General features: G+C 29.6%; 3 protein-coding genes across 5 annotated transcripts; all 3 read left to right on the top strand.

Annotated features, from left to right (window-relative positions):
• The first annotated feature begins 349 nt into the window (after positions 1–349).
• Positions 350–6,651, top strand: LOC111425229 (retinol dehydrogenase 11-like). The gene is made up of 3 exons (XM_023059139.2): positions 350–561; positions 627–1,267; positions 6,321–6,651. Exons 1-3 carry the CDS (start codon positions 429–431, stop codon positions 6,513–6,515), a joined length of 969 nt encoding a protein of 322 aa, XP_022914907.1. The 5' UTR covers positions 350–428; the 3' UTR covers positions 6,516–6,651.
• A 39-nt stretch (positions 6,652–6,690) lies between these two features.
• On the top strand, positions 6,691–8,915 carry LOC111424933 (retinol dehydrogenase 14-like). The gene is made up of 4 exons (XM_071194438.1): positions 6,691–6,856; positions 6,922–7,251; positions 7,302–7,606; positions 7,661–8,915. The coding sequence occupies exons 1-4, from the start codon at positions 6,703–6,705 to the stop codon at positions 7,853–7,855; spliced, it is 984 nt and encodes a 327-aa protein (XP_071050539.1). The 5' UTR covers positions 6,691–6,702; the 3' UTR covers positions 7,856–8,915.
• Positions 8,916–10,968: 2,053 nt separating this feature from the next.
• Positions 10,969–16,326, top strand: LOC111425020 (retinol dehydrogenase 14-like). 3 transcript variants are annotated; one of them, XM_071194428.1, is made up of 5 exons: positions 11,429–11,791; positions 11,845–12,479; positions 12,535–13,150; positions 15,324–15,964; positions 16,019–16,326. In XM_071194428.1, exons 3-5 carry the CDS (start codon positions 13,009–13,011, stop codon positions 16,211–16,213), a joined length of 978 nt encoding a protein of 325 aa, XP_071050529.1. In that variant the 5' UTR covers positions 11,429–11,791; positions 11,845–12,479; positions 12,535–13,008; the 3' UTR covers positions 16,214–16,326. The 3 variants fall into 3 exon arrangements, with proteins under 3 accessions (XP_071050528.1, XP_071050529.1, XP_022914542.2); XM_023058774.2 differs by having other exon boundaries at positions 11,429–12,479; XM_071194427.1 differs by lacking the exons at positions 15,324–15,964; positions 16,019–16,326 and having other exon boundaries at positions 10,969–11,791; positions 12,535–13,009.
• The last annotated feature ends 106 nt before the right edge of the window (positions 16,327–16,432 follow it).

The raw sequence follows: 16,432 nt of genomic DNA, 5'->3' as shown, positions 1-16,432 counted from the left end.
TTTAACCATGAATGCGAGATGGTTCACAAGACTAACATTATAATTTCGTCAACTACACGACCTTGCGTTTAATTTGAGATTTTTGCATGGTTTGATTTTCTGGTTAGATGTTTCACAATTAAAATACAAGTCCGGGATGTGAGTGTGGCAATGAGGGCAATTTAACAATTAAAATTAATATCAATTTTTTATAACATTAAGTTCAAATTATAAGCATCATTTATTTGATCGATGCATCACGTTTTTACGCAATATGTAAACATTTCGTTTATCTACATGAAACGTAATGGATAGGAAGGTTACACGATATTTACTTTGTACATTTTGTATAAATCTATACGCTCCGTTCAAACGAAAATAGTTTCGATTGGCTCTAACGTTAGCAAACACCTGTTTGGTTTCAAATCAAAATTTTTAACTCATTTAATATGATTAATTTTTTAATAGCCGTTTTCTTTTTTCTAATTTGTTTAAAGATTTATTTTAAAACACGTCTTAATCAGCACAAATGTTATAAATGTTTAATTGGGAACACAGTAGTGATAACAGGTGCAAATGCAGGTAAAACAATAAATGTTATTAAATTATTTATAAGAATCAAGATAAAATTGTATACCTATTTTTAGGACTCGGTTTTCATACAGCTTTAGATTTTGCACAACGCGGTGCAAAAATAATTTTAGCTTGTAGAAATTCACAAAGGGCACAAGAAGCTGTAGATAAAATTATCAAAGCAACTAATAATGAGAATGTCAGTTACAAGATTTTTGACGCTGCTTCGTTTAAATCGATACGCAATTTTGCTAAAGAAATAAACGAAACTGAGGAAAAAATCGATATTTTAGTAAATAACGTTGGTGGATCCGGATTTAGAGATGAAAGGACCGAAGATGGGCACTTAAAAATTGTCCAAATAAATCATTTAGCACCATTTTTATTAACACATCTCTTATTGGGTAAATTAAAACGATCACCATCAGCAAGAATAGTTAACATTGCTTCTTGGGCTGGAAAATTTGGACGGTTTAAAATTGGTGATTTGGAAACATATCCTAATTCTGGAAACGATTTTATTTCGGACGCTGTAACTTACGCTAATAGTAAATTATACAATATTTTATTTACTTTAGAATTAGCTAAGAAATTAAATGGAACTAACGTCACAACAAATTGTCTTCATCCCGGAACTGTTAACACTGACTTCTTTCGATTATTTCCTTGGTACTTCCGAGAACCTGCTCGAATTAGTGGAACATTGTTTTTTAGGGTAAATTATTTAAAATTTTATATCTTGACATACAGCGAATTTCACTTAAGATGTAATATACAAAAATATATTTCCATAGAAACCAGGAAACCATATCACTATGTTACATTTTTTTATTGAACTAAAACTAGAACTATCACTAGAATTAACACAAGATCTAGAACTAGAATCATTCGGGTTTAGCCGTCTTGAGAGACGTGCGGCTAAATCCGAATGTATCTAGTTGTAGGTCTAATGTTAGTTCTAGTGATAGTGCTAATATAAAACTAACATTAAAACTAACATTCGGATATAGTCGCACGTCTTTCAAGACGGCTAAACCCGAATGATTCTAGTTCTAGGTCTAACCTTAGTTCTAGAACAGTGGTAAGTAGCGCTAGTTAGTGTAACACATCACTAAGTTGCATATTTTTATTGAACTAAAACTAGTACTAACACTAGACCGAGAACTAGAAACATTTGGATTTAGCCGTCTTGAGAGACGTGCGGCTAAATCCGAATGTTTCTAGTTCTCGGTCTGGTGTTAGTTTTAGTTTTACATTAGCACTATCACTAGAACTAACATTAGACCTATAACTAGAATCATTAGGGTTTAGCCGTCTTGAGAGACGTACGGCTAAACCCTAATGATTCTAGTTCTAGGTCTAACCTTAGTTCTAGGACAGTGGTAGGTAGCGCTAGTTAGTGTAACACATTACTAACAAGGGAAGTATCAGAACTGTCCCTCACCGATTTTATTGAAATTTGGTACAACGATAGTATGGCCAAAAATAAGGTTTACGTATTTTTTTATACGTGCTAATAAAGCCCCTGGGGCGAGTTATAAGGGTTGGAAATCGGGACGAAATATATACAGGGTGGTTCAGTTTTTAATCGGGAAACTTTACTAGGATGTAGTACTTGCCAAAATAACACAAATTTTTTATATAAACATAGGGTCGCAACTCATTTGTTTTCGAGCTATGAGCGATCAAAGTTGAAAAAAAAATTTACATTTTGTTTTGTATTTCGGCTGTAAATAAACCGTAGAATTTGAAACTTTGTACATATGTACTACTGGTTAAGACCTTATTTTCAACCATACCTTAAACTTCGGCAGCGCCCTCTAAGGGGATGAAATTCACCACACCCTTGATTTTTTTTATAATAACTTTTTAACGCTGTGGAATATTAACATAAAAAATATGGGTTGTGAAGCTCATTCTTTAGTGGTACTTTTTTGTCTCTTTAGTATTTTCCTTAAAGTTAATAGTTTCCGTGTAAAAAAATAAAATATCGTGCCATGTACCGCTATGTGCCGTCATGTTTAGCTAAAATTATTCTAAAAGTTGGCTCTGAGAACTTGTAAGTTTCATTTACAGTGAATCCTCATAATTATTGCTGGTTATTAATAATTTTTGACGGTTATTAAGCAAGAGTATCAATTTTTTAATATTGTTTAACACAACAATTAATCGTATTTATGGTTTTTCTTATGAAAATCACAATTAATAGGTGTTATTTAATTAGTACTAGATCCTAGTAAGTGCACAACTTCTATAGCCACCTATAAAGAAAAAAAATTTTTTATAATAGCAGCGCTTTACAGTACAATTTAACATATTTTATTTTTTTACGCTAAAACTATTATCTTTAAGGAAAAAACTAAAGAGATAAAAAAGTACCAATAATGAATAAGCTATACAACCCATATTTTTTTATGTTAATATTCCGTGGTGTTAAGAAGTTGTTATAAAAAAATCAAAGGGGTGTGAATTTCATCTCCTTAGAGAGCGCTGGGGAAGTTTAAGGTATGGTTGAAAATAAGATATTAACCAGTAGCTCATAGCTCGAAAACAAAAGAGTTGCGACCCTATGTTTATATCAAAAACTTTTGTTATTTTGGCAAGTACTACGTCCTAGTAAAGTTTCCCGATTAAAAACTGAACCACCCTGTATATTATTATTTTGGCTTATAGACTGAAAACGAAAATAGCTATCGAAATGTGGTAAATGTAAACTGATATTCATTTTCAAAGAGCTTTCCATTGATATATCACACATATATCTGAGGGCTTCAGGGGGTAAACTACCCCTAGTTTTCTGGAATATTTTAAAAACTATCCTGTCGATTTTGGCGATATTATGTGTCCTTATAGTACGTTTAAAAATATTAATGACGTGTTTTTTCTTATTTGCCTCTGACCATCCCCTGCAAAGTTACGGGGTATGATAGATAACCCCTTTCCTTAAGAATAATGTGATAAACTGTTACACTTTTGAACAATATTTTGAAGAAAACCATTAATTAGATGTAAATTAAGATTTACGCAGTAAAATAAACCCTATACGACATTACGGGGTGGCTGGGGTTAACTACCCTAACCACCCCAAAAATTATTTTTTTTTGCGAAAATTGTTTGTCGATTTTGGTCCAATTTACCACCATCATTTTTTTATACGTTAGGTAGTACTATTGTAAGAACTTACAAGGGTGAGAAGTTTGGGATAGAACATATATTTTCGCTAATAACTTTCATACTCCTACAGAAAAAGCTTCTTTGTCCTTATTCTATTTAAATAACACTAAAGTTAGGATAATTATATAAATATTTATTAATAATGAGTTAAAAAGCAACTGAAAGAAAATGGTTAAGTATCGAAAATTGTATTCTACATTGTTAGAATCCTCTGGTACGTTTGGACCGAGGGTAATAAGTACAATGTTCAAAGCAGATAACATATTCGTTTTGGCATCAAAGTCTGGTAAACCGACTTCTGCTCATATGAAAAATTGGCTACAAAATGTCTATTTCCCAAACACCGGACCCAAATCATTACTATTACTGGATACGTGGAGTGGCCACTGCCCTGAAATTATTAGTGAAGTAACTCCATCGGATGTTAAGTTTAAATATTTGTCTATACCTGCAGGGACAACAGGCCAAATTCAACCCCCGGATGTATTTAGTTTTATAATATGGAAAAATTTCATTAGAAGATTTTCTGATCAAGTTATTCTCTACCAGTACTATGTCAATTTGCATCAGCGAGATGACATTTTAAAATTGCACTCCTTAACGCATAACCAGTTGTCTCCCCCACGATTTATTAATGTTTTTAAATACGCCTGGTTTGCATCTGGATATACAGGGTGCCCATTATCTATGGAATATAGTATATATCTTGATAGGTATCAACTTTATAAAAAAACATTTTATACAAAGTTGTTTAATATTTTATTTGCCTTTGGATATCCGAGATCATCAAGTACCTCGAAGTGCCTCGAATTATTGGAGATGTACACTAATTTTTCGTTTATTTATTTCATTTTGTACGCCCATTTAATTTACAGTAATAATTTGAGATCTCGGGTATCTAGATTAATGTTATTAATTTATTTTTATTATTAAACAATTTTAACATTTTTTCAAAAATTTTTTAATGTAAAAATTTTAAGCCATCGTAAAGAGACAAGTAATCTCTATCAAATGAGCCTAACGAAAGAATTCATTGCCATTTAAAAAAATGTAAGTATTATTCGTTACTCATTTGTTTTTTCAATTGAAAACAATTGAATGCAGTCTTATTATGGCAAATAAAATATTAAACAACTTTTGTATAAAATGTTTTTTTATAAAGTTGATACTTATCAAGATATATGCTATATTCCATACATAATGGGCACCCTGTATAATTATCCTAACTTTTGTGTTATTTAAATAGAATAAGGATAAAAAGCTTTTTCTGTAGGAGTATGAAAGTTATTAGCGAAAATATATGTTCTATCCCAAACTTCTCACCCTTGTAAGTTCTTACAATAGTACAACATAACGTATAAAAAAATCATAGTGATAAATTGCACCAAAATCGACAAACAATTTTCAAAAAAAAGAATAATTTTTGGGGTGGTTAGAGTAGTTAACCCCAGCCACCCCTTAATGTCGTATAGGGTTTATTTTACTGCGTAAATCTTAATTTACATCTAATTAATGGTTTTCTTCAAAATATTGTTTAAAAGTGTAACAGTTTATCACATTATCTTTAAGGAAAGGGGTTATCTGTCATACCCCGTAAGTTTGCAGGGGATGGTCAGAGGCAAATAAGAAAAAACACGTCATTAATATTTTTAAACGTACTATAAGGATACATAATATCGCCAAAATCGACAGGATAGTTTTTCAAATATTCCAAAAAACTAGGGGTAGTTTACCCCCTGAAGCCCTCAGATAAATGTGTGATATATCAATGGAAAGCTCTTTGAAAATGAATATTAGTTTACATAGTTTACCACATTTCGATAGCTATTTTTGTTTTCAGCCTATAAGCGAATATATATATTTCGCCCCGATTTCTAACCCTTATAACTCGCCCCAGGGGCTTTATTAGCACGTATAAAAAAATACGTAAACCTTATTTTTGGCCATACTATCGCTGTACCAAATTTCAATAAAATCGGTGAGGGACACCGATACTTCCCGTAAGTTGCATATTTTTATTGAACTAAAACTAGTACTAACACTAGACCTAGAACTAGAAACATTCGGATTTAGCCGCACGTCTCTCAAGACGGCTAAATCCAAATGTTTCTAGTTCTAGGTCTAGTGTTAGTTCTAGTTTTACACTAGCACTATCACTAGAACTAACACAAGACCTAGAACTAGAATCATTCAGGTTTAGCCGTCTTGAGAGACCTGCTGCTAAATCCGAATGTATCTAGTTCTAGGTGTAATGTTAGTTCTAGTGACACTGCTAGGTAGCGCTAGTTAGTGTAAGATATCACTCTGCATATTTTTATTGCACTAAAACTAGAACAGACCTAAGTAGAACTAGAAAGTATCTGGTTTAGCCGTGCGTCTCTTAACACTGCCGAAAACTCAGGGTTATCATAAAGGTGTCACCTTTTTCCAAGCAAAATTATCCAATGCCTGTACTATTAAGCTATGCTGCATTTTATATTGGACAATGCAAATGCATAGTAGTTTTGTAACTATGTTTACAGCATTCATAGCTCGCAATCTATGAATCTATTATATGAAATTCTCGGTATATCTTATTAAGCTATTTATTTTAGAATATTGAAGAGGGTAGCCGAACGTACATTTACGTGTCTTTGTCGAGCGATGTTAAAGAAGTATCTGGTAAATTTTTTGACAACTGTCAAGAAGCATCTTTATATTCATCAGCAAGTAATCCCGAGCATGCTAAAATGCTTTGGGTGAAATCAGAAGAATTAACAAAACTATCTGAGGATGAAAAAATTAAATGATTTATACATTACTGAAGATTTGATACAAATTGGGTTGCATATGTTAAATTTTTTATTTTTATAACTTAAAACAAGGTTGATGAAGTTATTTTATGATCCTTTTTAAACATTAATAAAAAACCTACTCATCTCGTTATCTGTAATCTACTCCCAACTTGTTTCCAAAACAAAAATAACACAAAATAAAATGAACTGCTTCATGTTTTATACAATATCATTTATTATAACAATAATTTTCATAACAGTAGTACTAAAATTATATTTTAAATTACGTATAAAACCTCTTAAAACATACACGTGTTTAATCGGAAAAACTGTAATAATAACTGGTGCAAATACGGGTATACAAAAAAATATATTCATCAAAAAATAGTTAAAAATAAAAATATTTTCTTAATTATTATAGGTATAGGATATGTAACAGCCATAGATTTAGCACAAAGAGGTGCGAAAGTTATTCTGGGTTGTAGAAATGAAGAGAAAGCTCAAGAAGCTGTAAAAAATATTATAAAACAAACAAAAAATGAAAACGTTTCCTACAAAATATTAGATTTAAAATCGTTTCAATCAGTTAGAGAATTTGCGAAAGAAATTAACAAAAATGAAGATAAAATTGATATATTAATAAATAATGCCGGTGTAGGAGGTGTTGGAAATAAATTAACTGAAGATGGAAATCAAATGACCCTTCAAGTTAATTATTTATCACATTTTTTGCTTACACATTTACTTATTGGTATGCATATGAAAAAAATTTTTCATTTCGTTAATCAAATATCTTTAAAGATAAATTAAAAAATGGCGATAAAAGCCGTATAATTAACGTCTCATCTGTAATGGCAAGATATGCAAATATTAACGTGAAAAATTTAAATGAATACTCCGCGAATTTACATCCCGTTTTAGGAAGACTTCGATTGTATGCAAATTCAAAATTATGTCAAATTTATTTCACTATAATTTTGGCGGAAAAATTGAAAGGAACAGGAATATGTGTTAATGTTTTACATCCAGGTTCTGTGCAAACCAATATTTTTAGAAAAATTCCGTATGAGATTTTTGTTAATATAATTTCAAGGATTTTCTTTAAAGTTAGATAAAAAAACATATTTTTTTAAGAACAAAATAAACAAAATCATTTTTAGACTCCAGAAGAAGGTGCTAGAACCAGTATCTTTCTCGCTACTTCTAAGTTAATTGATTATATTTCTGGAAAATTATTCGATAATTGTAGCCAAATTGAATTTTATAAATCAGCAAGAGATAAAATTTTAGGTGCAGAGATTTGGAATAAATCCGAGGAATTAGTTTCATTAGAACAAGATGAAAAAATATTTTAGTTTTTTTGATTAAATATATAGAATGTTTCAAACTTCCGTAAATATTAAAAACCTATTACTTAGTACTCCACCATTCACAGGAATAATCGACAATTTTTTCAAATTTTGCAATTTTCGCCGATTATGTTTTAAAAATCCACTTCTCGGAATATGAGTGTGAAAATTTCCTGAAGTGTCAATAAAAGTGCCCTATTTCCTATGAACCAACCCGTTTTGAGAAATAACTTTTAGTTTTTGAGAAAACTATATTTGAAGTTTTGATAAAATTTTCGATGTTGCAATTTTCATCGATAATTTTCAAAATTTGCTATAAAATTCATTTCTTGACGAATCCTTGTGGAAATATCACCAATAATTAATTAAAGTATCGTCTTTTTAATACAACAAGCCGTTTTGAATAATCGCTTTTAGTTTTTGAGAAATAAATTTTTGAATGATCGACAATTTTTTCGAACTATGCAATTATCGCCGATTAAGTTTCAGAAATTCGTATAAAATCGATTTCTTGGAATATGAGTATGAAAATTTCCTAAAGTGTTAATAAAAGTGCCCTCTTTTCTATGAAACAACCCGTTTTGAGAAATAACTTTTAGGTTTTGAGAAAACAATATTTGAAGTTTTGATAAAATTTTCGATGTTGCAATTTTCATCGATGATTTTCAAAATTCGATATAAAATTCATTTCTTGACGAATCCTTGTGGAAATATCACCAATTATTAATTAAAGTATCCTCTTTTTAATACAACAAGCCGTTTTGAATAATCGCTTTTAGTTTTTGAGAAATAAATTTTTGAAATGATCGATAATTTTTTCGAATTTTGCCGATTAAGTTTTAAAAATTCGTATAAAATCCATTTATTGGAATATCAGTATGAAAATTTCCCAAAGTGTTAATAAAAGTACCCTCTTTCCAATGAACAAACCCGTTTTGAAAAATAACTTTTAGTTTTTGAGAAAACAATATTTGAAGTTTTGATAAAATTTTCGATGTTGCAATTTTCATCGATAATTTTCAAAATTCGTTATAAAATTCATTTCTTGACGAATCCTTGTGGAAATATCACCAATTATTAATTAAAGTATCCTCTTTTTAATACAACAAGCCGTTTTGAATAATCGCTTTTAGTTTTGGAGAAATAAATTTTTGAAATGATCGATAATTTTTTCGAATTTTGCAATTTCCGCCGATTAAGTTTTAAAAATTCGTATAAAATCCATTTATTGGAATATCAGTATGAAAATTTCCTAAAGTGTTAATAAAAGTGCCCTCTTTTCTATGAACCAACCCGTTTTGAGAAATAACTTTTAGTTTTTGAGAAAACAATATTTGAAGTTTTGATAAAATTTTCGATGTTGCAATTTTCATCGATAATTTTCAAAATTCGCTATACAATTCATTTCTTGACGAATCCTTGTGGAAATATCACCAATTATTAATTAAAGTATCCTCTTTTTAATAGAACAAGCCGTTTTGAATAATCGCTTTTAGTTTTGGAGAAATAAATTTTTGAAATGATCGATAATTTTTTCGAATTTTGCAATTTTCGCCGATTAAGTTTTAAAAATTCGTATAAAATCGATTTCTTGGAATATGAGTATGAAAATTTCCTAAAGTGTTAATAAAAGTGCCCTCTTTTCTATGAAACAACCCGTTTTGAGAAATAACTTTTAGGTTTTGAGAAAACAATATTTGAAGTTTTGATAAAATTTTCGATGTTGCAATTTTCATCGATGATTTTCAAAATTCGATATAAAATTCATTTCTTGACGAATCCTTGTGGAAATATCACCAATTATTAATTAAAGTATCCTCTTTTTAATACAACAAGCAGTTTTGAATAATCGCTTTTAGTTTTTGAGAAATAAATTTTTGAAATGATCGATAATTTTTTCGAATTTTGCCGATTAAGTTTTAAAAATTCGTATAAAATCCATTTATTGGAATATCAGTATGAAAATTTCCCAAAGTGTTAATAAAAGTACCCTCTTTCCAATGAACAAACCCGTTTTGAAAAATAACTTTTAGTTTTTGAGAAAACAATATTTGAAGTTTTGATAAAATTTTCGATGTTGCAATTTTCATCGATAATTTTCAAAATTCGTTATAAAATTCATTTCTTGATGAATCCTTGTGGAAATATCACCAATTATTAATTAAAGTATCCTCTTTTTAATACAACAAGCCGTTTTGAATAATCGCTTTTAGTTTTGGAGAAATAAATTTTTGAAATGATCGATAATTTTTTCGAATTTTGCAATTTCCGCCGATTAAGTTTTAAAAATTCGTATAAAATCCATTTATTGGAATATCAGTATGAAAATTTCCTAAAGTGTTAATAAAAGTGCCCTCTTTTCTATGAACCAACCCGTTTTGAGAAATAACTTTTAGTTTTTGAGAAAACAATATTTGAAGTTTTGATAAAATTTTCGATGTTGCAATTTTCATCGATAATTTTCAAAATTCGCTATACAATTCATTTCTTGACGAATCCTTGTGGAAATATCACCAATTATTAATTAAAGTATCCTCTTTTTAATAGAACAAGCCGTTTTGAATAATCGCTTTTAGTTTTGGAGAAATAAATTTTTGAAATGATCGATAATTTTTTCGAATTTTGCAATTTTCGCCGATTAAGTTTTAAAAATTCGTATAAAATCCAGTTCTTGGAATATGAGTATGAAAATTTCCTAAAGTGTTAATAAAAGTGCCCTCTTTTCTATGAACCAACCCGTTTTGAGAAATAACTTTTAGTTTTTGAGAAAACAATATTTGAAGTTTTGATCAAATTTTCGATGTTGCAGTTTTCATCGATAATTTTCAAAATTCACTATAAAATTCATTTCTTGACGAATCCTTGTGGAAATATCACCAATTATTAATTAAAGTATCCTCTTTTTAATACAACAAGCCGTTTTGAATAATCGCTTTTAGTTTTGGAGAAATAAATTTTTGAAATGATCGATAATTTTTTCGAATTTTGCAATTTTCGCCGATTAAGTTTTAAAAATTCGTATAAAATCCAGTTCTTGGAATATGAGTATGAAAATTTCCTAAAGTGTTAATAAAAGTGCCCTCTTTTCTATGAACCAACCCGTTTTGAGAAATAACTTTTAGTTTTTGAGAAAACAATATTTGAAGTTTTGATCAAATTTTCGATGTTGCAGTTTTCATCGATAATTTTCAAAATTCACTATAAAATTCATTTCTTGACGAATCCTTGTGGAAATATCACCAATTATTAATTAAAGTATCCTCTTTTTAATACAACAAGCCGTTTTGAATAATCGCTTTTAGTTTTGGAGAAATAAATTTTTGAAATGATCGATAATTTTTTCGAGTTTTGCAATTTTCGCCGATTAAGTTTTAAAAATTCGTATAAAATCCAGTTCTTGGAATATGAGTATGAAAATTTCCTAAAGTGTTAATAAAAGTGCTCTCTTTTCTATGAACCAACCCGTTTTGAGAAATAACTTTTAGTTTTTGAAAAAACAATATTTGAAGTTTTGATAAAATTTTCGATGTTCGAAATTCATTTCTTGAAGGATCCTTGTGGAATGCCGAATATCCGGTCTCCGGCTTTTCGCAAGATCACTAGTAAATATGTAGTAATTAAATCTATATAATAATTTTTATAAATACTACTATAAGTAACTCAATATACCACCAAATAAAAAAGGTTGATCTGCGGGATCTGCGTTCATTTTAAAATTTATACTTTTTTATTACCAGTTTTATTGTCACAATCTTATTGTTGTTACATACAAAAAAATGATAATACTAAACGATACAATAATTTTTTATGAGAAATTAATACAAATTTTCATTATAATCTTAATAATATCATGGCGAATTTATTTAAAATTACGAATAAAACAAACAAATTCCTACACTTATCTATTTGGAAAAGTTGTAATTGTAACAGGGGCAAATAAAGGTAAACTTTATTCAGATTTAATCATAATTTAGTACTAAATTATTTCTTTTAAGGAATCGGCTATTTTACCGCTTTAGATTTAGCAAAAAGAGGTGCTAAAGTAATTTTAGGTTGCAAAAATGAACAAGGAGCGATATTGGCAGTTAAAAAAATTATTTACAAAACAAATAATAAAAACGTTTCTTACAAAATTTTAAATTTAATGTCGTTTGAATCAATACGAAAATTTGCTATGGAAATTGATCGAAATGAAGAAAAAATCGATGTTTTAATTAATAACGCCGGAGTAGCAGGTTTTGGCGAGTATTTAACCGAGGATAATTTACAAATAACTCTTCAAGTTAACTATTTCGGACCATTTCTATTAACTCGCTTATTAATGAGATCTTTAAAACGATCGGAATCAGCTAGAATTATAAACGTTGCTTCGCATATGGCGAAATTTGCAAAAATTCCAAAATTTCAAATCGACGCTTATCCTAATGATTTAATCGACAATTTCGCAAAAATTCGTTTGTATGCAAACTCTAAATTGTGTATGATTTATTTCACAAGTGCGTTAGCGAAAAAATTGAAAGGAAATAACATTACTGTGAATGCTTTACACCCCGGAGGAGTTCAAACCGATATTTTTAAACGATTACCTTTCCAAATGTTTATCAAATTTATTACTAAAACTTGGTTTATGGTAATTATTGATCTTAAATATTTATTTTTTTTATTTTTTTTTTTTGCAAATATAGACTGTGGAGGAAGGATGTAGAACTTCAATCTATTTAGCTACGTCTAATGAAGTTGAAAACGTTTCTGGAAAGATGTTTGATAATTGTACTGAAGTTGATTTAGAAAAGTATATTAAAAATTGGGAGTTAGAGGATATTATTTGGGAACAATCTGAAGAATTGGTTTGTTTAGATAGAATGGAAAAAAATTTGATTAATTAAAAGAGAATTTAAACGAATGTCGTTGTATAGATTACCCAATTTACTGTTTTTAGTAAACTTTATCCATTTCATAAAAAGATAAAATTCAATTTTGTCAAGATAAATCAAGATAATATCAACTTCAAATATATCTTCAGCTATTTTAAGGATTGACTTTTCAATAATAAAATTCTTAACATTCGATTTTTTTTGTTTTAACTCGGATAACCTCCAAATCAAGTTCAGAAGGAAGAAATTTAGTAGCTTATCTCCAGTTAACAACATTAATAAAAAATGGTTGATTTAATATCTTTCTCTCTTGTGTTAATAATATTGGGTGTTATTTTGAAAATATATATAAAACTCAGTGTGAAACATAATGGATGTTATAAGTGTCTTGTTGGAAAAACTGCTGTTGTTACTGGTTCAAATACGGGTAAGATAAAATGTTTTTAGGTTTTGCTAAATTTATGTTTATATTGTTATATCCACAAAATGTTTATATACACCTTGGCAAATCTATCTTGGCCAGTCAGTTGCGTCGAAGAGTGAGACAGATAAACTCGTTATATCGATATCCTTGTAATATTACAGCTTTTCAGAAATACATATCATGTGAAGTTAGTACTTAAAAGCTTGCCTTGTGTTATTCACTTTGAAGTCATCCCTCATTTGTAGTTTTAACACAATGGTCTGTAACACTTTTGCTCCCCGGTGCATCAATGTGCAGAATTTTTCAAAAATATGAAAATTAGAAGAATGTTAAAAAAAATCGGTTTCCGGAGCATGCTACAGAAAAACTTTTACAACAAAAGTTATAACAAATTGTACCCTTAACACAGTGGTCTGTAACATTTTTGCTCCCAGATGCATCAATGAGCAGAATTTTTCAAAAATATGAAAAGTAGAAGTGTTAAAAGAAATCGGTTTCCGGAGCATGCTACACAAAAACTTTTACAACAAAAGTTATAGCAAATTGTACCCTTAACACAATGGTCTGTAACATTTTTGCTCCCAGATGCATCAATGTGGAGGATTTTTCAAAAATATGAAAATTAGAAGAGTGTTAAAAGAAATCGGTATCCGGAGCATGATACAGAAAAACTTTTACAACAAAAGTTATAGCAAATTGTACCCTTAACACAGTGGTCTGTAACATTTTTGCTCCCAGATGCATCAATGAGCAGAATTTTTCAAAAATATGAAAATTAGAAGTGTTAAAAGAAATCGGTTTCCGGAGCATGCTACAGAAAAACTTTTACAACAAAAGTTATAACAAATTGTACCCTTAACACAGTGGTCTGTAACATTTTTGCTCCCAGATGCATCAATGAGCAGAATTTTTCAAAAATATGAAAAGTAGAAGTGTTAAAAGAAATCGGTTTCCGGAGCATGCTACACAAAAACTTTTACAACAAAAGTTATAGCAAATTGTACCCTTAACACAATGGTCTGTAACATTTTTGCTCCCAGATGCATCAATGTGGAGGATTTTTCAAAAATATGAAAATTAGAAGAGTGTTAAAAGAAATCGGTATCCGGAGCATGATACAGAAAAACTTTTACAACAAAAGTTATAGCAAATTGTACCCTTAACACAGTGGTCTGGAACATTCTTGCTCCCAGATACATTAATATGGAGGATTTTTCAAAAATATGAAAATTAGAAGAGTGTTAAAAGAAATCGGTATCCGGAGCATGATACAGAAAAACTTTTACAACCAAAGTTATAGCAAATTGTATCCTTAACACAGTGGTCTGTAACATTTTTGCTCCCAGATGCATCAATGAGCAGAATTTTTCAAAAATATGAAAATTAGAAGAGTGTTAAAAGAAATCGGTATCCGGAGCATGATACAGAAAATTTTGTACAACAAAAGTTGTAGCCAATTGTACCCTTAACACAATGGTCTGTAACATTTTTGCTCCCAGATGCATCAATGTGGAGGATTTTTCAAAAATATGAAAATTAGAAGAGTATTAAAAAAAATCGGTATCCGGAACATGATACAGAAAAACTTTTACAACAAAAATTGTACTCTTAACACAATAGTCTGTAACATTTTTGCTCCCAGATGCATCAATGTGTAGAATTTTTCAAAAATATGAATATTAGAAGAGAGTTAAAAGAAATCGGTATCCGAAGCATGATACAGAAAAACTTTAACAACAAAAATTGTAGCAAATTGTACCCTTAACGCAATAGTCTGTAACATTTTTGCTCCCAGATGCATCAATGTGCAGAATTTTTCAAAAATATGAAAATTAGAAGAGTATTAAAAGAAATCGGTATCCGGAGCATGATACAGAAAAATTTGTACAACAAAAGTTGTAACAAATTGTACCCTTAACACAATGGTCTGTAACATTTTTGCTCCTAGATGCATCAATGAGGACAATTTTTCAAAAATGAAACTAGAAGAGTGTTAAAAAAATCGTTGATTGAGGAGAGCTCTTCTTCTTCTTGCTTCTTATATATTTCTTCACGTTTTCACGTGGGTCTATTAGTATACTCCACATACTCGGAAATAATTATAACCCATAATCCTTACGTATAAGCAATAATATTTATTGATATTTTTTATATATTATATATATTTTATTTCCAGGAATTGGTTACATAACAGCGTTGGATTTTGCAAAAAGAGGTTGCAAAGTAATCTTAGCTTGTCGAAATAAAGTCAAAGCTGAAGCAGCTGTTTTCGAAATTCAAAAAGAAACCAATAATAAAAACGTTATTTACAAACATCTCGATTTATCTTCGTTTAAATCAATAAGAGATTTTGCTGGTGATTTTAATCAAATGGAAAGCAAATTAGATATTTTAGTAAATAACGCAGGCGGAATCGGGTTTGAGAATAAATTTACTGACGATGGATTACAAGTAATTTTACAAACGAATTATGCAGGACCGTTTCTTCTAACCCACTTGCTTTTGGATAAACTAAAAAAATCCGAATCTGGTCGAATTGTTAATGTAGCTGCATTAGCGGGACGTTTAGCTGGCAATATTGATTTAAACGATTTAAATAAGCACCCGAAAGACGCAACAGGATTTTATTCGCCTGTTCAAACGTACAAAAACACGAAATTGTGTAATATATTGTTTACAATTGAATTGGCTAAAAAATTATATGGCACGAATGTTACCACTAATACTTTACATCCAGGGATTATTGATACTAATTTTTTATTAACGATTCCGTTTTTTAGAAAATTAATACAATTTATTGGAAAATTTTATTTTTTAGTACGGCTGAAATTAGGTTAAAATAGAATTATTTTTGATAAGATTCTTTTGTAGACTCCTTTAGAAGGTGCTCAAACAACAATTTACGTTGCGCTATCTAATGATTTAGAAGGCGTTAGTGGAAAATTATTTGATAACTGTCGTGAAGTTGGGATGTATTCAAACGCTAAAGATCCTAATATGGCTAAAAAACTTTGGGAAATAAGTGAAAAATGGTGTAAAATTGAAGAAAATGAAAAAATTCGCTAAAATTTACATTAACCAAATATTGGTTGTTCTAATTAATATTGTTCTAAAATAAATATTAAATGAATACGAATACTCATAAAAATGTATTACTAATATATTTTCTTTCAACACTACCTAGTTATTATTTTATTGCTATTATTGTCATATTTAATTCAACTAACTGTAAAACAAGTATATTCGAAAGGAAGGCAAGAAACAGCCAAACTCCAACAGCCAGCC

The sequence above is a fragment of the Onthophagus taurus genome, chromosome 2 (genome assembly GCF_036711975.1).
Source record: "Onthophagus taurus isolate NC chromosome 2, IU_Otau_3.0, whole genome shotgun sequence".
NCBI lineage: Eukaryota > Metazoa > Arthropoda > Insecta > Coleoptera > Scarabaeidae > Onthophagus > Onthophagus taurus.
Note: the sequence above shows the minus strand (reverse complement) of the source record. Positions and strands in the feature narration are given on the sequence as shown.

Bases quoted from the DNA above. Each gene is read 5' to 3' on its own strand.
- LOC111425020 (XM_071194427.1), top strand. From the start codon at position 11,626: ATGATAATACTAAACGATACAATAATTTTTTATGAGAAATTAATACAA. The intron at 11,792-11,844 runs GTAAACTTTATT...ATTTCTTTTAAG, and splicing joins TGTAACAGGGGCAAATAAAG to GAATCGGCTATTTTACCGCT. The intron at 12,480-12,534 runs GTAATTATTGAT...TTGCAAATATAG, and splicing joins TTACTAAAACTTGGTTTATG to ACTGTGGAGGAAGGATGTAG.
- LOC111425229 (XM_023059139.2), top strand. From the start codon at position 429: ATGATTAATTTTTTAATAGCCGTTTTCTTTTTTCTAATTTGTTTAAAG. The intron at 562-626 runs GTAAAACAATAA...ACCTATTTTTAG, and splicing joins GATAACAGGTGCAAATGCAG to GACTCGGTTTTCATACAGCT. The intron at 1,268-6,320 runs GTAAATTATTTA...TATTTATTTTAG, and splicing joins GTGGAACATTGTTTTTTAGG to AATATTGAAGAGGGTAGCCG.
- LOC111424933 (XM_071194438.1), top strand. From the start codon at position 6,703: ATGAACTGCTTCATGTTTTATACAATATCATTTATTATAACAATAATT. The intron at 6,857-6,921 runs GTATACAAAAAA...TAATTATTATAG, and splicing joins AATAACTGGTGCAAATACGG to GTATAGGATATGTAACAGCC. The intron at 7,252-7,301 runs GTATGCATATGA...ATATCTTTAAAG, and splicing joins GCTTACACATTTACTTATTG to ATAAATTAAAAAATGGCGAT.